Consider the following 18,105-nt stretch of genomic DNA (forward strand, 5'->3'; position numbering starts at 1 on the left):
GAATCAGCCTAAAGAATAAGATATGCCCGCTGCCTCCCATCTTTTAGCTTTGCTCAGCCTCCGACTGTCCTCTTTTTTTTGAAGTTTATTCCAAACATCTGGGGGTCTCCTGCGTTCGTGCTTGAGTCGACGTAATTTGGTGAGCGGCGCAACTTTCCATTTCCTATTTGCGCCAATCCACATTTTCTCGTCGCACTCGGATTCCGCGAGTATCTTGCACTTTAATATGTGTCCGTAAAGGAGATAGTTGTTCATGGTCTCGGCCACAATGCGCGCAACCTCTGACGATGAGAATTGTATAAAAGCGTAGTGTTTCGATTTCCCGGTTGCTTTGTTTCGGCAAAGTCTAAGGCGATCTATCGTTCCGAACTGTGAAAAGTAGGCGCGCATTTCATCCTCGTAGAAACCGTGGGGTATGCGGCCAAGGTATACGACGCCAGGTATCTCATCTTTGGGTTTTTTCATTGTATCTTCTTCTTCTTCTTCTCCCGAGAGCTTTATGGTATTTGGAACCTCCTGCGTACAAATTAAATGTTGATTCGGACGGCCTAAGTTTAGCTGGAGAAGATTGACCAACCTTTGTATCCGTTTGAAGCCGAGGCCTCTTAATCGGGCGATCGTTTCGAACGGTAGCTGACATTTCTCTAGGTTTGTGGATTCAACTTGGGGGAAAGGTGTCGCCCAAGATGGTGTTTTACGATGATGGACAGCTCGCCCGATGAAACTTTCAAGATAAAAAAACTTTGGAACCGGATTTTTCACACGCAACACATTTGCAAACTCTTGGCATGAATTCGCTTATGGGGAAACGACCTTTCGACGCCAGAAGCTTACAGCGCAGATATTGATTGCGCATACATTTATATTTGCACTCTTGGAAGCCTAGTATTACATAGTTGCCTCTAATCTATGAGCATGCGACGGCACGCGGAGGACCTATTATTAAGAAAAAAAAAGTGTGTGAAGAAGAAGAAAAGGAAGTAGATGGCCATGGAGGGGAGTAATAGACGACAGCAAGCGAACGCATTGCGTGTGGGACACATCATGTTGTTTGATCCATTTTCTCCCGAGCAGGAGAAATTGATTTCCTCGCAAGGTCCTCTTCGTCACTCTGGTCGGAGTTTTCAGCGGACGGAGCTTTGGACCCACGGTTGCTGTTCGATCGTACCTGCATCTACAAATACAAATTAGTCTATCGGACGGGATTCGAGTCGGTGACAGCAACGGTGGTAATACCCAGGATCGAACGCCCCCTATCAGTCCTAGAGAGTATCCGGTTGCAAAATCGGTGTGCGGAGACGCAGAACGTCCGATGTCGATCTGGCCCACGCCGGAGCTGGCAGAGTTATCGGGGATCGAGAGCGCCGGGAGGTTCTGTGGCTGCGGGGACCAGAATTTTCCAATTTCGCCCCGTAGTTCTCTCCCAGTAGTTGTCCAATTTGTTTTGATGGAATCGCGGAGTTCGACCGCGTGTCGTTTTATGTCAAGCTCGTTTTTCTTCAGCCATGATACGTTGAGATCTTGCCGCGGTGTGCCTCTTCTCAGTTGCCTTGTGATATATTTGTCATAGTCTCGTACTATCCTGCACATCTCAGATATGTTAGCGAGAGGACCTGAGTACGCGCGGGGGATCCCGGAAGGTGTGACGGACTTTGTTATAATGTACGTGGTCGAGATCCCTTCCGTCCGCTGGGTGACCAGAAACTTTCCCGCCTCTTTGCAAGGTTTATATATGTCATCCGTGTCCGCCCCGGCGTAAGGTTCATCGTCATGCGCAACGTAATCGATGGCATGTTTTTCCAAGAAGTCGGGTGTTACTATCCAAGGGGCATCCTCGATGACTTCGTCCACCCATTTACAATGCCGCAAGGTCTCCGCTCTCTCCTTATCAGTAAGGACGGTGAGGCCTTTTCGTTTGTGAGTTTCTATATCGTTTGGGATCCCGACGAGGAGGTGGGTGTTCGCAAAGGCTTTCTTCGCCTGTTCGAGCTGTCGCATATGCCTATGTCGGTGTCAGGTCAACGAGACACTGAAATCGACGATGGCAAGGGTTTCATACTCACCCGAGGTGAAAAAGATCGAAAACACCATCGGCGTAGACTCGAACCGCACGGTCTGTCGGAGGGGGGTTCATGCTATAGCCCTTGGGAACCAGGCTCTGGCCATTCTGAGGCGGTGGGATCCCTTCTTTCTCCGAAGCCAACTTGGGTTTGGTGTCGGATCCCTCCGAGCCCAAGGTGTCCGGATTGTCTCCCTTGAACTTCTTTGCATCCGGTTCATCTGCACTGTCCCACCGCTCAGGTTCCTGCCGCTTCGATGGGCCATTCGGGTGCGCTGGGTCGGCCATTGCGTCGGGAGCCGGAAATACTGTCTGGTAAAGCAACCCACGCGAAGTTAGCAACCCGATTGGATGTTCCTATCACCGGTCACTGGGTATGAAGTTGGAAGAAGGTTGACCTGTGTAAGACTTACATGGCAATTGGAGTTCCTAACCAATGCACTCACTGGTGGTTTTTTTTTTTTTTTTTTTTTTTTTTGTCGAGCTGCTGGGCAACTCAAATCGGGTTTCTCAGCAGTGTTTTTTTCCCCTCATACATGTAGGGCCGGTTCTTCTTCCGACAAGCTAAGCTACGGTTATGACGACATGGCAAAAAGGACACGCTAACCCAATACTCCCGGCTTCGACCTGTCCATGCTCTTGATCAGGTCGGTAAGCGGCTGGGTGCTAAGAAGTAAGTGCCTTGTGTAAGTACTTAGCTGCTTTCTCACTGACTTTCAGCCAGCATCTTAAAGGAACGGAAGGAATATATTCAATCAAAGGGCCCGGGCAAGCGCAAGTGGTAGAAATGGTTTCATGGGCGACGTGAGTTACCCCTCCGGAGCGCGATACATACTTGGGTGCTTACTTGGTTACATCTCCTTCCCTAGAATCCAGACGACCGTATTCCTCTTCGGACCTATCCTCATTCCCAAACTCATCGCGATCGTCCGATCCGTGAACGTGCGGAAAACATCCACGCGAGCTGTTGACCCTCGGACGAGGTTCGGTCTGAACGTTCTCACCCTCGCCGTCTTTCTCGCACTTGCTTCTTCATCATCCTACTTCCAAAGCGAGAACATCATCACGGCGACCGGGGCTCGACTTCTTCTGACACCCAACGATGTCCTTCTGCGTAGGGTCGAAAATCTAAGATTACGGCAAGGACTGGAAGGTCTCTCGAGCAACGATGCGATGCTACTAAATACCCTCAGGACGAGGGAGGGTCGTCTTCTTTACGCTGCATACGGCCCGAAGGCCTTGATCGAATGCACCTGGTGCTCCATCTCGGATCCCTCCGGTTATCTGTATTACAGTGCACCGACAATTGCTGCTCCTCATGTTGCCAATATTGCTGTTCTCGGATTGGTCACATCCTCCTTGTCTTCTAGGGTGACGAGGTCGTTCCGTATCCCGGCGACCATGGCTGGGTTGGGTGTGGCTCTGGGGGAATTCATCTTGCTCTACAACCATGACCTTTTGCAGAATACGCAGGCTACCCTACCCACCGACATAAATTGGTACCATTGGCGTCTACTAACGTACAGAGGATTGGCAATCGCCATCGTCAACTGCCTGCTCGGAGTCATGGTGTACCTGTCTGCTACGGGGCGGTACGGTTTCAGCGGGGTTTCGGATTTGGAAAAGATCGAAGCCTTGTCGAAATCTCTAGACGTCGGACTGAGCCACGTCCGGACCAACCTTTTCGTGAAGAGTACAACCACGAGGAATGAATCGAGCCTGAATAACGTCTCCGAATTCTGGAGAGCAGAGGCTGCGAATCGCCGGAACGTTGCCATCCAGCTCGAAGATACAAAAAAACAGGTATTGGAACGTGTCAACCTCGACTCTATCAACGACGAAGCATTCAAGTTTACTTCGAACCTCATTGACGCCATCACCGCAACAAGAGGTCTTGTTCCCAATTCTAAAGAACTCCACGAAACCCATGACGAGTAGTTTTTGAAATCTTCCAAGCTTGATGAATTAGCTATCAACGTCAAGTTTCAGTACATGAACTAGGAATGCCGTTTCTTTTCTCAGGACATGTAATCTAGACGGTGCCTTCTGACTATCGATCGTTTTCACAGAGGAACTGCGCAGATTGTCAGTTATGTTTTGCCGCTCGAGGAACCACCTCCTTCCTTCGCTTGTTTTTCAGCCAATGCTGCCAACGCAGACGCAGATATTAGCACGAATCCGATGTGATATTTTTTTTAATCATGTTTTTTTGTCTAAAAGAAAAAAAAAAGGGCCAACCTTTAGCTTGCTTTTGGCGCATTATCTCTGCGGTAGCTTCCTTTTGACGCTGATACTCAGAACCGCTGACCTGTACCCTGTGTAAGTTTTACGATGTAGCGGGGAGGCGGCTTCGGCTTCTTCAGCCGGATCCGGGTCTATATTTTGGACTTACGGTGGTTTTCTTCTTCTGAATGGCAGGAACGAAGTTAGAGAAACTAGGTTGTAGGGCCGACAGATCGAGGTCATCTTACCTGGCCGGACTGTGCTTTGAGGTTCTTCTCCCGGGCTTTTTCTCTTTGATTTCCTCTGGTCATCCTTGCTGGGTTCTCAAGAATTATCCGAGACTGGACCAAGGTACTCAGGTACTTAGTATGTATGGAGGACTGTATCGTTTCGCAATGCAATGCAGTTGTTGGTGATGGATGGTGATGGATTGTCCTTTGTATATTTATAGCTCTGACTTGGCATCACGTGATCGAATGCCTGAGGTTTATCTGTTTGAAGGAATGACATCCATCCCATCCCATAAAAACTTCAGACGGAAACCTCAAATCAAAGGGGAGGAGACAAAAATCATGGCATGGCAGCTTCGCGATTTCGAATATGGCTGCCGAATTGCGGTTTTGCCCTTCCACCCCACGGAGCAGAAGCCCGAAACATACTGAACAAAGCTCTCTACCCGCCGTCGAGAATCCTCCCGTGCGGTCGCCACGCCCGATGCATCCATCGCCACGCCCCCTCCCACGAACAGCACCGCACCTCTGACTCCTCTGGCCAAAAGTCTCTTTACGATACCTTGGGGCTACCCCCGTATTCCAGTCCGCCCGAGATTAAGCGGTAGGTTGTCTCGGAAGCATGCTTCGCATCGAGAATACGCCGCTTGGGAGCCAGTTGGCTAATATTTGAGAAACGTAGCAAATACTACGAACTTTCGAAGCTCCATCATCCCGACCGAAATCAGGGCGACCCGACGGCAAACGATCGATTCGTTGAAATATCACATGCTTACAAGGTTCTTTCGGACTCGGTCTCCAAAGCATCCTATGATAGTTCCTTGAAAGGGTCTCAGCCCAAGGGCGATAAGCGCCGTCACGGCCAACGTGGACCGGTTGGCGGGCGTGAAGCGGGCGGGTTATCGAGGAGGCCGGTGACCCCGCAAGGTCCACCCCCGTCGTACTATCGCGACAGGCCCATCAGATCGGATGCCCAGGCCGATATACCTCATTCTTCTCGGTTCAATTGGGACGGAAAGTATCGGCAGCATTACGTCTACCAACAACGGTTTAGGAAAGGCCCGGGGACGCATAACAAGCACACCGGTAAGGCCGACTATTCAGACCTTTCGGACTTTTGTTTCAGGGCGGTTGCGGTTGGGACCTGTATCCTTTTGGTCGGCGTTCTCGGCAGGTGGTTCGTAACGCGGAGCGGCACCGGCCACGAAAATCGTGTATAATCGAGCCCGCAAATCGATCCGCTGCTGCCATCTAGCAACCGTACCGAGTACCCTCCTCCTGCTTTGTAATTTCGCCCCCTGATATCAGTGAGGGCATGCATATCTTCTAAGCGTAGAGGGCAGGACTCGGGGTCACCCGTGCGTTAGTATTCAACGGGACATTGGTCTTTTAATATTTTTCTACGGAAGGGAATGACACAATATTCAAACTCAGACTCTGAAACTTGTTTTCGAATTTCTTTTGGATTCTAGTAGACAAAGATGAGATTTTTCTAAGAGTGATTTTATAAAAATTTTTTAAGAATTTCCGCACGGTTCGCAATCCGGCAGGGATGGCTATATATCTCAACCTTCGAAGGTGAAAGATGCACCGAACTGCAGGTTCCCATGGTTGTTAGTCATCGGGGCGCCGTTCGGCTCCGCTCTGGTTTCGGGGGACCTACCTTGTGCGCAGACTCGTTGAGTCGTTGGGTATCGATCGAAACGCCCAAACCGATCGTAACCCCGGGTCTCAGGACCTGGTTGTAGGCCAGAGCCGCGATGCCTGTGTTGTTGATTTTCGCCTACGGCGGTGAAAGTATCAGTGCTGGCACAAAAACGCCGCGCCGTATGATTTACGAGGGTGGAGGGTTACCTTGACGAAAGCGAGAGAATCGAGCTTGTATTTGCTTCCGACCTCGAGGCCAACGGCGGAAGTGCCTTTCGCGTCCCATGTAGCCTTTGCGCCAGCCTCGACTTGGCTGTTCACCTTGTGATAATAGCTGGTAGAGAAGACGCTAAGGTTGTTGCTTGCGGTGATGGCGGCGGTGTATTCGGGCACGGAATACCCCAGGCCGGCCGCGTAGCGGGTGATTTTGGCGCTAGGGACATCGTATCCAACCTCGGCCCCAACGAGGAATCCTTCGTGGCCGACGGTAAGATCGCCATTAAAGGTAGGTCCTTTCAAAAGATCGAAAAAGGCTCTGCCATGGAAGTTCGGCTGGCGGAAGTGGAGGTTCAACTTTGCTCCGGTGTTCTTGGAAGCCGGGAGGAACTGGGTGAAGACCTCGGCCTTGAGACCGTTCGCGATGGTGTTGTCAAGTTCAACCTTTGTGTCAAGGGCATTGAAGGTGGTCCATGCTTGCGTCAAGGTGAGACCTGTGTCATCGAATTAATAGACCGTTCGATACGAGGGTATTCTCATGTCCATACCGGTTGGCTTATCTGTGTACTTGGCTTCGAGCTATTCGATTTTCAAATATACCTTAGCAACCAGAACGGGGATAAAGTCCTCCGGATCCGGATGTCAAACCTGTCCATTGATCCCGCTCTTGTGGTCGCTTTTTCCTTTGACGTTGAAGGCAACGCCGTTTGGCGCCTTCGATTTTACTTCGAGAGCGGCTACGGAAGATCAGGTGCGAATCAGTATCCGATCAAGAAGCGCAGGGCTTTCTATGCAGCGATTACCCGCAGCGGTATGGTAGAAATCCTTATTCAGGAGCTATATGAACCGATCAGTGGTACGCCTTTTGCCAAACGGGTTTTCGGTCGAACATACATCTGAACTTGGTTTGGCGATATCGGAGAAAGCAGGGGGAGCCATCTTTAGAAAAATGTGGTCGAAACGGTTGGGAACCTGACAATCGTCAACGTTATGATTAGGGAATCGATGCCTACGACGGGAGGATGAGATGAGGGAAACTCACTCGAGGGTATACGGATGGGATGGATCGATGGTAGAGCCGAGGGAGAAGAGGGTAAGGGAAGGTAAGGTAAGGTAAGGTACGGTGCAGAGGATGAAAGGGCAGGTGGGCTGATTGGTTGGTGGGGGTTGGTGGTTTCAATTTTCCCGGTCTCTTTTTCGTTTGGACCGCTGGGGGACCTTACCTGATTTGGTCATCCGGGTCATTTTTCCTTGTCTCCAACTTACAACATCGTGCACCGCTAGCAAGATCGATATACTAGGTATCAAGAGCCGGCTTCGATTGCATATAATCAAGCCTCATTGACGGTATTCGGAACAACAACGACATAGGTATTATGGTTAGAAACGGTGCTAGGCTTCGATCTCACCTTTGAACCATGCCTGACACTACAGCAGCACAGCAAGGTGCGCCAGGCACTCTCATGTCGAGTCCACGGACTGGATCTTCCCTCAACTTGGGCACTAAACTCTACGACCACGTTTACATGTTTAGGTGCCGGCGCCAGAGCCGTCGATGACCCGGAAGGATCTCTTTCCAAAGAACTTTCGAAAACCAAACTCGAAGAAGTCGAAGCTGAAGACAACGCTCCGGAATCAGAAGATGAAGCTGAAGAGCCGGTGGGTGTTGCTAACGGAGGAGGAGGTATGAAAACCGAATCGATCGGTCGCTTTGCTTGGTTCATGGTCCATATACCAAAGATATTATTGATATCACATACTTTTGTTTGTGCTTCGCTAATCAACGATTCACCCTATTGCAATCGAAGCAGACAGCGGTGCAACCGGGAAGAAGAAAAAGAAGAAGAAGAAGAAGTCCAAGAAGAAGGGCATCTCCGCCCCGACCACCCAATCCGATCCTCCTCGGGTCCCCCTCTCGAGCCTGTTCCCGAGTCGGGTATACCCCGAAGGTGAATGTGTAGAATACAAAGACGACAATTTATCCCGGACGACGAATGAAGAAAAACGACACCTCGATAGGATGAACAATGATATCCACCAAGATTTTCGACAGGGTGCCGAGATTCATCGTCAAGTTCGACAATATGCTAAAAAAATGATCAAACCCGGCATGACCCTAACGGAAATCGCGAATAACATTGAAGATTCGGTGAGGGCGCTTTCCGGGCACGATGGATTGACAGAAGGGGATGGCCTCGTTGCGGGTATGGGTTTCCCGACGGGATTGTCTATCAATAACTGCGCAGCCCATTATACGCCGAATGCTGGAAACAAAATGAGTAAGGACGATCCGTTAAGAATCATCCGAGGGGAGGTACAGCTAACGCCTCTTGTCAACAAGTCGTCGGAGAAAAGGATGTCATGAAGGTCGATTTTGGAGTCCACGTGAACGGAAGAATCGTCGATAGCGCATTTACCGTTGCGTTCGATCCCACTTACGATAATCTTTTGGCCGCCGTAAAGGACGCAACCGACACCGGAGTCAGAGTATGCCGAAGCCCCTTCCTTCTTGCTTTCCCTCTACCAGACAAGACTAACGTACCCTAGGAAGCTGGTATTGATGTGAGGGTCTGCGATATCGGATCCGCCATTCAAGAAGTCATGGAGAGTTACGAAGTCGAAATCGGAGGTGTAACATATCCTGTCAAAGCTATCCGAAATCTCAACGGACACAGTATCAACCCGTATCAAATACACGGCGGGAAAAGCGTACCGATCGTGAAAGGCGGCGACCAGACAAAGATGGAAGAAGGCGAGTTAACCGATCGCCCGCTCGTTTAAGGGTTATGAATTGATTTTAATCTCCGTACAGGCGAAGTGTTCGCAATCGAGACTTTCGGGTCCACAGGACGTGGTTTGGTCCATGACGATGTACGTTCAAGTCACGGGACGGACCCAAATATACTTTTCACAGCCAACGGCTATACTGACAGCAAGTGGATGTGTAGCTCGAGGTCTCACATTATGCGAAAAGATCAGATATTGACACCAGCACGGTTCCGTTGAGACTGCCGTCCGCAAAATCCTTGTTAAGCGTGATCAATAAGAACTTTGGCACTCTCCCGTTTTGCCGGAGATATCTCGATCGCCTCGGACAGGAACGCTACCTCCTCGGTCTGAATAACCTCGTCACGAGTGGTATCGTGGAAGCCTATCCCCCTCTTTGCGACATCAAGGGGTCGTACACAGCGCAGTACGAACACGTGAGTCCCCCCTCGTAGCACTCTTCTTTTGTTATATAAATGTATCATTCAAATTGCTAACCAAATTTTAGACGATCCTTCTGCGGCCGACTTGTAAAGAGGTGGTATCTCGTGGGAACGACTACTGAACAAAGCGGAAAGATGGATATTTGGCAGGTGTGCTGAACATGGCACTCGGATAGCAAAGGTTTTTTTTTTTTTTTTTGTCCATCTCCCCGAAAAAAAGTCTGGTGTGGCCTAATAAGCTTGGGATATGATCAAATCGCAGTTCGCGTAGCTTGTATTTAAACCCGATAGTTATACTAAAAATCGAGCTCTGCAAAAGTTAATCCGCAAGCTGATGTACGCACATTCTATGTAATACAACCTGCTGAGGTAAATCGGAAGAGGCAAGCAAGTACTCGAATACTTGGAAAAGTACCACTCGGGTCAGGTCGAGACCCAGACCTCGTGTCACAAAATAAGAACACGCTGCCAACGCTGCCAAGCCCATCATTTCTGGAGCTGGGATTTTGCTACCCGTAAAGCTCCTCCTGTTCAAATCAGGTCATGTAGCGACGAGGATGCGCCCACTCGAACACCAAAAGGCTACGTAGACCCAAGCTCGCACACCGGAAGACCGAGGACGCTACGAGAGCCGAATCGACATTTCCAGGTCAGCCAGCACATGCGCAAGATTCCAACGTTCCCTCCAGTACGCAACATCGAAACACCGGTTCTGTTTTCCCAAGAGGTTAGAAGCCACATCGCGGATCCGGACCGAGAAGTATTTATTCTCCAATTGGCCTGCAGCGTTGGAAAATCTAGAATGCTCATCAGCTACGAGAACGTGTAGACATCCGGACGGAGCTTCCGACTCATATAATAGGGGATTCATCATGCAAAAGACCGTCGTCGTATCGAGGAAGCCGAAAACTAGCAGCGCTGCTGGCCAAGTTCCAAGTCCGAGCCCTGACTCCGATGGGACCGATACCCAGCTTCACGACTGGCTGTGGACGTACCAGGAAGAACCCCACAGGACCCGTCGGCAATTGATCATCAAAGCCCACCCCGAGGTACGGTTCACCCTTCCGTCCGCTTCGTGATATGTACATGCTCCTAAGCCTTTAACTTCCAAGGTCACGAAACTATGCGGCCCCGAGCCTCTCACGAAATACGTCGTTGCCTTCGTGGTGACGATCCAATTCTTGAGCGCTTACCTGCTGAAGGATACACCGATGTTTTCTTGGAAGTTCCTCTTGACCGCTTATGCCGTCGGGGGTACGGCGAACCAGAATTTATTCCTGGCGATTCACGAAATATCCCATAACCTTGCGTTCAGAAAGCCGTTCGCGAATCGAATCCTCGCCATAATCGCCAATCTCCCCATCGGAATACCGTACAGTGCTTCATTTCGGGTGGGTCAAAGCTTGGTTACCAGAGAGCAACCCGCGCAGATGACTAACTACCTAGTGCCGTGTACTTAGCCATACCATCTCACCCATCACAAGTCGCTCGGGGTGGAGGGCCTCGACGTCGATTTGCCGACTACTTTGGAAGCCGTTTTCCTCAATTCGGTCCTGGGGAAGGCATTCTTTGCTACGTTTCAGATATTCTTCTACGCTTTACGGCCCATGGCCATATACCGAATCCCCTTCACTTGGATTCATCTCCTTAACATCGTCGTACAGATCGCCGTCGATGCAGCTTTCGTCAAGTTCGCGGGCTGGAACGTCCTATGGTACTTCCTTTGGAGCAGTTTTCTAGCAGGGAGCCTTCACCCGTGTGCCGGCCACTTTATTGCAGAACATGTGAGTTTCTATCCCATCGGCCCCAGCGGAGCCTTGAGCGAGCACTTGCTGCTTTTCTATTCGGACGCTGATGTTCACCGCATTTGTAGTATGTTTTCGAAAAGATTACCGAACCGTCCTCGAGGTCATCGCCATCCGATGTCCTACCCGTAGAAACATATAGCTACTACGGCGTCCTGAACTTTCTAACCTACAACGTGGGGCTCCATAACGAACACCATGATTTCCCAGCGATCCCCTGGACGCGCCTATGGAAGCTCCGGGATATAGCGACCGAGTTCTACGAGCCTTTGCCTCAGCACAAAAGTTGGACTTATGTCATTTGGCAATTCGTGTGGGACCCGAACGTCAGCCTCTGGAGCCGTGTCAAACGAGACCAAGCGGTGGGGAAGGGTCGAAAAGTCGGCGGCGGGTGGACAAAGGAAGAACTAGGACAGGACTGATCTCAATTCCCTCGGGCTATCGATTGCGTAAAATGATTGTCCGGAAGGCGGGTGATCCGTGCCCACCGGGTTGACCATAAGGCGCAATGAAGCTTCCGCGCTTTGATACCAAAACCGGATCCAACGTGTGCCGTATTCATACTGTATCTAGATTATAGATTTCATGCCGTTCAACTTGCCAATGCTGACTAGACCCTCAGCGGTCGATACTCATGCCGCAATTAAAGCATACTGCCTCCGTCGAAGATTCTAAAACCTCATCGCTTCCGCACCCCGGGCAGACCCGATGCGGTTGTCTGGAATCCGGGGACTGGTAGTGGCTGATGATTTCCTGGAGTTCCTGCTCCTCGACATCTGCCATCAACTCTGCCATTGTCATATCTGGATCTAAAATTCGTGGCCACGCACGACGGATACGTGACGGAGTTAGGGCGGCGGGTTGGAAAGTAAGGGTGGAACGGATGGTACAAAGTGGGCAATTCGTGCCCGGATCAGGATACGAACCTTGGTGGTCTGCAGGGGAAGTATCCATTGCGTGGGGCAATTCATAGTCATCACCGGCGGAATGTTTCCATGAAGATATCGCAAGTGCTACGCGTTCCTGGCCACTCTCCCATCGATTTTTCTCCGACAAATATATCAGACGTAGCATCTAACCATCAGCATCAACCTGTTGGGAGCAAAAAGGAAAGGATGTCTCACTTCATCTTCCCCGCCCCTTGCCTGCATTGCTCTGTTTTCCCGTTGCGTCCGGAGTTTCCTCAGAAGGAGGTTGCGCCGTCTCTCACGAGCATCCTCCGGTCTCTGCAGCAGCGGATTGGGGCGAAAAATGCGTTTCCCCTGATGGCCATCATTTCCAACGGATTCTCTCGAGGGGGGTTCGGATTGGTGCTGCTGCTGTCCCGGAAAACCACCGAAGTGAAATGGATTGCTCGAGCTGATGGGAGAGGTTGGTAGGGCAAAGTTTACGGATTGAATCTGAGTATGGAAGGATTCATGGGGGTGAGCATCGTCGGATGGATGGTGGGACATCGGAGCTTGTCACGGATGTTATACATAAGTATGCAACTTAAGCAAGTACCTAAGTACTAAGTCGAGGAAGGACTTGGGGTCGGCGGTTCCCACCGGAAAAGCAAATGGGAACGTGACGCGGCTGTTATGCGACGGTCGTGAACGTGGAGGTGGTGGAGGAGGAGGAAGAAAGGGTGGTGTTGATCGAGGTTGGAACCAAACAAAGCAACGCGAATGGAAGATGACCCCACACCCGCACACGCACAAGCACACACCCGCACACACCTGCAGGCTAACCACTCGAGCAGCTCGGAGATGTCGAGATGATCCCTGTGGGGGTGTCTGTTGGTTCGGTATGCACCCCGGATGCTGGTCCCCGCATTCCATCCTCCTCTCGCAAACGGCGACATGCATCTTGCATGGTGATTTTTATTAGTACTTTAGTGCTTAAAATGTACCCTCCGAAATACTTCTTTCTCTCTATAACTGCTTCCGACTTCACTTGTATGTACGCTTCTTATATTCCCCCACGTATGAGGCTTATTCTCACTTACTACCTAGGTACCGACCTACGGCTTCCATATTTATCGTCAATGCAATGAGACCACGCACCGCATCTATCATCTGTGCGAAGACGGCGAACGTCACCGGATCGAATGTGATGCATCGGGTCCTGGCCGTTGTGGGGGCATTCCGCTATACAAAGTACTCACCTGCTTCTTACCTGCTTGCCTACCATCTACCTGAGTACTTACTTGGGTAGTAAGACCTTTTTCGAGGTCCATTTAAAGGGTCCAATCCCGCTCCTTTGGACCTCAGCAAGCTTCCGGACCACTCTACTAACCCAAACAAGTACCCTGAGTAAGTAATCGCTTTCACTTATATTCTCTTCGAGAGCCAGACTAGAACAACGGGTACCCGGTCTGGTTTCGCCGGCTAGTCTCGATCTGGGCTGAATTCTTTTGCGAGCCGACGAACCATTTGCTCGACATTTCGAAACTGCTCCTGACTAGTATGTTCGTCTACTAAGTTGTCTCGAGCTTATCTACCTATCTATTATTTCACCGCCTCTGCTTTAATTTACCCGAACACTGAGCTCGCTCCTTTTTTGGCTACAATTGTCTTTTTTTTTTTTTTTTTCGCCTTCGAGCCATTTCCTTTTCACGCCAAATTTAATACTTAAAGACTCATTCGCGGCAGAAGTGGTTTCGTTTTCACTTCGTTCCACTCCTCCGTCGTTCCCATCGCAGCTATTATTACCCTTGCCTGTATCGGTATCGGCCCTACATCGGACACCAATTTGGCGATTGACTAACTCTCTCCAGTTCCGCGTTCGCAGCTGTCAAACTAAAAAGTCACAGTCGAGGTATATTACATTACATTCCTCCTCCAACAGCAACATATCCGACAGAGCTGCAGAGCTTCCCCAATCGAATAATTAAAACATGTGTGGAATTTTCGCCTGCCACAAGGTAACCCTCGAGCTTATTCGGTCTTCGGTCTTTGAACCACCCGCGAGGAAACTGACACATCTTCCCGAACCACAAAGCACCCCAATGTCCAAGGCTTCAAGCCGAAGGCCTTGCAGCTTTCCAAAGCGTAAGAATTCCCTCGTTTGCACCCATCGTCGCTTGTTATTAGGTTCTAACCTCTGGAGTAGAATTCGCCATCGTGGTCCCGATTGGAGTAGGTTCCCAAACGCTCTCCCAGACGACCACCGGAGCCTTGTTTTCTAATTTCTATCGTAGGTGGAAATGTAACTTCCAACAGCACGAGTACGTCCGGACCCCCCAGGAGACCGACTTTTTAACATCGGATCCCAAACTAATCCACCTCTAGTTCTTACCCACGAAAGGCTCAGCATTGTCGGCATCGGTACGTTCCTACTACTCCTCTCTCGCCCCACCTTGGGGATACCGGAATGTTTCCGTGGCTGAGATGGTCCCTTGCCCCGTAGACAGCGGCGCACAACCCTTGACTAGTGAAGATAATTCCTTGATCCTAGCGGTCAACGGCGAAATTTACAATCACAGGCTCATCCGAAAGAGCTTCGGCGACAAATACAAGTTCAAGACGCACTCGGATTGCGAGGTCATCCTCTATCTAGTACGTGCGCTACCACGCTTAACCCGTTCTTCTTCCCCTTTCCTCCCTTTCCAGGTATTGGAATGCAATCTCATGGCCGAATATAGTACGCCGAGCATGATATCGACGCTCCCAAAATGCTAGACGGGATGTTCTCGTTTGTCCTTTACGACTCGAAAAGAGATAGGGTCGTCGCAGCTCGAGACCCAATCGGCATCACTTCGTTTTACCAGGGGTGGAACTCGTCGCAGCCGGACGCCGTTTACTTCGCCTCGGAGCTTAAGTGCTTGCATCCTGTTTGCGATAAGATAATCTCCTTCCCTCCGGGCCATATCTACGACTCGGAGACCAAGAAAACCACCAGATATTTCCAACCGAGCTGGTGGGAACCAAGCCGGGTTCCCGCTACGCCCCTCGATTTGAAGTTAATCCGGGCCACGCTCGAAAAATCCGTGAGGAAGCGCTTGATGGCAGAAGTGCCGTACGGTGTTCTCCTATCCGGTGGCCTCGATTCCAGCCTCATTGCTTCCATAGCGGTCAGGGAGACTCGGGCTGGGTCCGATCTCAACGGGCACGACGCCTCCAATGGCAATAACGATCATCTCGTCGGGATCGACGACGAAGGTCACCTGAAGACGGTTCGCAAGTACGAGCGGCTGCGCTCCTTTTCTATCGGGCTTCCGGGCTCACCGGATGGGGTCGCAGCACAAAAGGTCGCCGACTTCCTCGGAACGGAGCACTACAACTATACGTTCACCATTCAGGAGGGCCTGGACGCACTACGGGATGTCATTTATCACCTCGAGACGTACGATGTTACAACCATCCGAGCATCGACCCCGATGTACCTCCTGAGCAGGAAGATTAAAGCCCTCGGGGTAAAGATGGTTTTAAGCGGAGAAGGTAGTGATGAAATATTCGGTGGATATTTGTATTTCCATGCTGCACCGGACAAAGCGGCATTCCACGATGAAACCGTGAGGCGGGTTAAGAACCTCCACCTTGCCGATTGCTTGAGGGCCAACAAATCAACATCAGCATGGGGACTGGAAGCTCGTGTGCCATTCCTTGACAAAGAGGTAAGTGAATTCCCGCACACTTACGGTCTTCGGGAGGAGGGGGGGATGCTAATTATGTATCAGTTCTTAGAGGTAGCGATGGGATTCGACCCCCAAGAAAAGATGATTGGGAACGGCCGGATTGAAAAATGGGTCCTGCGAGCGGCCTTTGACACGAGCTCCGAACCCGAAGCGGAACCATACCTTCCAAAGGATATCTTGTGGCGGCAGAAGGAGCAATTCAGCGATGGTGTCGGATACGGTTGGATCGACGCACTCAAGGTATGTCCGTGCTTCGTTCGAAGGTAAGGTCAAACTCACTGACCGCTATGACTAGGACACCGCAGCACACGTAGTAAGCGATGAGGATTTCGCAAAGCGCGGGGAGCTGTGGGATAGCGATGCCCCGGATACGAAGGAGGCGTACGTTTATTTGCGAACCTGCCCGAGCGCAAGTCCTTCGTCGAATCGCTAATTTGTGGAACAGGTACTGGTACCGTCAAATGTTTGACGAGCAATTCCCCAAGCAATGCGCATCCACCGTAATGCGCTGGACTCCCACATGGTCCAAGCAGTCGGACCCTAGCGGAAGGTATGCAAACAGCCGTAGACAAACGCTGGATTCTCGGATCAGGCTGACTTGGTGATGATAACGAATAGGGCCATATCTACTCATGTCGCAAAGTACGAGAGCGCATAATTTCGGTCTAATCGTATCGACATTTTTCTTTCTTGATATATAGTTGGCTACTCTTGCTTATGAGTAGCTGGGACGGCAGGATTACGTGTACGGTCGGTTGTACCTAACCAAGCCCGGCTCGTGGCTCGGGTACATGCCGCGGCCGTTCCAGATTTCGGTTTCAATGATGCCATGCGTATATCCTGGTTTATAATATCTATATCTATCAAGTACTCATATATCATTACCATCTGCAACCAATACATTATAGCGCACGGTGATGCTTTCGTGACGTCCTTCTTAGCTTGGTTAGGCCGGCCGGGCAGATGCTTGTTCCTGCATGTGCCCTGCTTTTTTTTGTGTTGGCTGAATCTTTCCCGGGTTGTCATTTTTAGAAACACAACCGCTGCAACGCCTCGCTCTTCTCTCTCCCTCCCTCTCTTTCCCTCCCTGCTAAACTACTTAAAGTACTACCGAGTACTTGGCCAAATGCTGCGCCCGGATCCAAATGCTCATCTCCAGTTGCCCGTGAGCATCGATATCCTCCGGATTCTTCGGACAATAGTATCTGTCAACCCTGCGTCCGCTCGCAAAGCAGGTAGCCTGTAAGCCGACCGATTTCAGTTCCAACACAATGAAACTCATCAAGTACGCAGCATCGGAGCCGCTGCTGTTATTGCTGGTCGCCATCCTCCTGTCATCGCGGCTCATCTCGAGTTCACTTTTGGATGACAGCCCCCGGAGGCGGCAAGTTTCCAACGCCGATGGAACAATTTCGTCACCACCGGATCCCGCACCGACCTCTTCTGACGACGACGATGCAGGAGGCCTTTCCGCCATACCCCCCTTCGGCAACTTTACCACCACAACATCTTCGCAGATCGAACCCTCTCAATCAGACGAACCCGATCTGACCAGCACGGTCACGCAGGTTCCCGTTCCGACAAAGGTGACGGTGACACGCACCATAACCGATGAATTCGGTCGAGAGTCGACAACAACCGATGTGGTTCCGACGACGACAATGATTTCGTCGGATGACCCTTCCCTGGCGAACGGAGGCGAATCCGGATCTCCATCCGGTGTTACTCCGCAGCAGAAAAAAATCATCATTGGAGTCGTTGTCAGCGTTGTCGGTATCCTGACCATCGTAGGCATCGCCGGAGTTATATGGCGGATTTGGTTCAGTCGGCGTGGGAGTGAAGAAGACCCCTCTCTCCACCGCAAGGACACCCCCCCACCGTTATCCGTGTCAAGCATACCGAGCGGCGACGGCACCGCTCGAACCGTCAGTGGAGGCGATCGCAGGAAAAAACCGGGATTCGGGAGCATGAACCCCTCCTCCAACTTCTGAGTCACTTTGTCTGAATTTTTGCTGTGCGATCTTAGCCCTCGATCTGTTTTTGTTCTACATACTACTTAATTAACTACAGTTTCGTCTATCATATACCTCTCCGGACT

General features: G+C 50.7%; 11 protein-coding genes across 11 annotated transcripts; 5 read left to right on the forward strand and 6 right to left on the reverse strand.

Moving 5' to 3' along the window:
- Positions 1 to 3: 3 nt before the first annotated feature.
- Positions 4 to 640, reverse strand: DFL_008190 (uncharacterized protein; the record flags this gene model as incomplete). Its single annotated transcript, XM_067637889.1, has 2 exons — positions 4 to 516; positions 578 to 640. The coding sequence occupies 2 exons, from the start codon at positions 638 to 640 to the stop codon at positions 4 to 6; spliced, it is 576 nt and encodes a 191-aa protein (XP_067485833.1).
- Positions 641 to 1,042: 402 nt separating this feature from the next.
- DFL_008191 (uncharacterized protein) lies at positions 1,043 to 2,347 on the reverse strand (the record flags this gene model as incomplete). The annotated part of the gene is made up of 4 exons (XM_067637890.1): positions 1,043 to 1,174; positions 1,237 to 1,582; positions 1,652 to 2,002; positions 2,064 to 2,347. 4 exons carry the CDS (start codon positions 2,345 to 2,347, stop codon positions 1,043 to 1,045), a joined length of 1,113 nt encoding a protein of 370 aa, XP_067485834.1.
- Positions 2,348 to 2,846: 499 nt separating this feature from the next.
- Positions 2,847 to 3,997, forward strand: DFL_008192 (uncharacterized protein; the record flags this gene model as incomplete). Its single annotated transcript, XM_067637891.1, has 2 exons — positions 2,847 to 2,863; positions 2,929 to 3,997. 2 exons carry the CDS (start codon positions 2,847 to 2,849, stop codon positions 3,995 to 3,997), a joined length of 1,086 nt encoding a protein of 361 aa, XP_067485835.1.
- Positions 3,998 to 4,149: 152 nt separating this feature from the next.
- Positions 4,150 to 4,593, reverse strand: DFL_008193 (uncharacterized protein; the record flags this gene model as incomplete). Its single annotated transcript, XM_067637892.1, has 4 exons — positions 4,150 to 4,205; positions 4,298 to 4,367; positions 4,452 to 4,466; positions 4,531 to 4,593. The coding sequence occupies 4 exons, from the start codon at positions 4,591 to 4,593 to the stop codon at positions 4,150 to 4,152; spliced, it is 204 nt and encodes a 67-aa protein (XP_067485836.1).
- Positions 4,594 to 4,859: 266 nt separating this feature from the next.
- Positions 4,860 to 5,732, forward strand: DFL_008194 (uncharacterized protein; the record flags this gene model as incomplete). The annotated part of the gene is made up of 2 exons (XM_067637893.1): positions 4,860 to 5,116; positions 5,195 to 5,732. The coding sequence occupies 2 exons, from the start codon at positions 4,860 to 4,862 to the stop codon at positions 5,730 to 5,732; spliced, it is 795 nt and encodes a 264-aa protein (XP_067485837.1).
- A 345-nt stretch (positions 5,733 to 6,077) lies between these two features.
- On the reverse strand, positions 6,078 to 7,620 carry DFL_008195 (uncharacterized protein; the record flags this gene model as incomplete). Its single annotated transcript, XM_067637894.1, has 9 exons — positions 6,078 to 6,107; positions 6,176 to 6,295; positions 6,367 to 6,869; positions 6,924 to 6,954; positions 7,024 to 7,112; positions 7,179 to 7,212; positions 7,270 to 7,347; positions 7,418 to 7,524; positions 7,599 to 7,620. 9 exons carry the CDS (start codon positions 7,618 to 7,620, stop codon positions 6,078 to 6,080), a joined length of 1,014 nt encoding a protein of 337 aa, XP_067485838.1.
- Positions 7,621 to 7,793: 173 nt separating this feature from the next.
- Positions 7,794 to 9,706, forward strand: DFL_008196 (uncharacterized protein; the record flags this gene model as incomplete). Its single annotated transcript, XM_067637895.1, has 8 exons — positions 7,794 to 7,821; positions 7,910 to 8,059; positions 8,187 to 8,654; positions 8,717 to 8,862; positions 8,923 to 9,127; positions 9,188 to 9,246; positions 9,324 to 9,578; positions 9,650 to 9,706. 8 exons carry the CDS (start codon positions 7,794 to 7,796, stop codon positions 9,704 to 9,706), a joined length of 1,368 nt encoding a protein of 455 aa, XP_067485839.1.
- Positions 9,707 to 10,456: 750 nt separating this feature from the next.
- On the forward strand, positions 10,457 to 11,811 carry DFL_008197 (uncharacterized protein; the record flags this gene model as incomplete). The annotated part of the gene is made up of 4 exons (XM_067637896.1): positions 10,457 to 10,633; positions 10,697 to 10,975; positions 11,045 to 11,368; positions 11,458 to 11,811. 4 exons carry the CDS (start codon positions 10,457 to 10,459, stop codon positions 11,809 to 11,811), a joined length of 1,134 nt encoding a protein of 377 aa, XP_067485840.1.
- A 196-nt stretch (positions 11,812 to 12,007) lies between these two features.
- Positions 12,008 to 12,843, reverse strand: DFL_008198 (uncharacterized protein; the record flags this gene model as incomplete). Its single annotated transcript, XM_067637897.1, has 2 exons — positions 12,008 to 12,463; positions 12,514 to 12,843. The coding sequence occupies 2 exons, from the start codon at positions 12,841 to 12,843 to the stop codon at positions 12,008 to 12,010; spliced, it is 786 nt and encodes a 261-aa protein (XP_067485841.1).
- A 1,424-nt stretch (positions 12,844 to 14,267) lies between these two features.
- On the forward strand, positions 14,268 to 17,998 carry DFL_008199 (uncharacterized protein; the record flags this gene model as incomplete). The annotated part of the gene is made up of 14 exons (XM_067637898.1): positions 14,268 to 14,294; positions 14,372 to 14,421; positions 14,483 to 14,508; positions 14,571 to 14,597; positions 14,662 to 14,697; positions 14,780 to 14,928; positions 15,015 to 15,986; positions 16,050 to 16,247; positions 16,303 to 16,388; positions 16,453 to 16,557; positions 16,626 to 16,649; positions 16,709 to 16,757; positions 17,210 to 17,249; positions 17,301 to 17,998. 14 exons carry the CDS (start codon positions 14,268 to 14,270, stop codon positions 17,996 to 17,998), a joined length of 2,487 nt encoding a protein of 828 aa, XP_067485842.1.
- Positions 17,107 to 17,793, reverse strand: DFL_008200 (uncharacterized protein; the record flags this gene model as incomplete). Its single annotated transcript, XM_067637901.1, has 2 exons — positions 17,107 to 17,499; positions 17,560 to 17,793. 2 exons carry the CDS (start codon positions 17,791 to 17,793, stop codon positions 17,107 to 17,109), a joined length of 627 nt encoding a protein of 208 aa, XP_067485843.1.
- Positions 17,999 to 18,105: the final 107 nt, after the last annotated feature.

This window comes from Arthrobotrys flagrans (assembly GCF_004000055.1).
Source record: "Arthrobotrys flagrans strain CBS H-5679 chromosome Unknown unitig_1, whole genome shotgun sequence".
Taxonomy (NCBI): Eukaryota; Fungi; Ascomycota; class Orbiliomycetes; order Orbiliales; family Orbiliaceae; genus Arthrobotrys; species Arthrobotrys flagrans.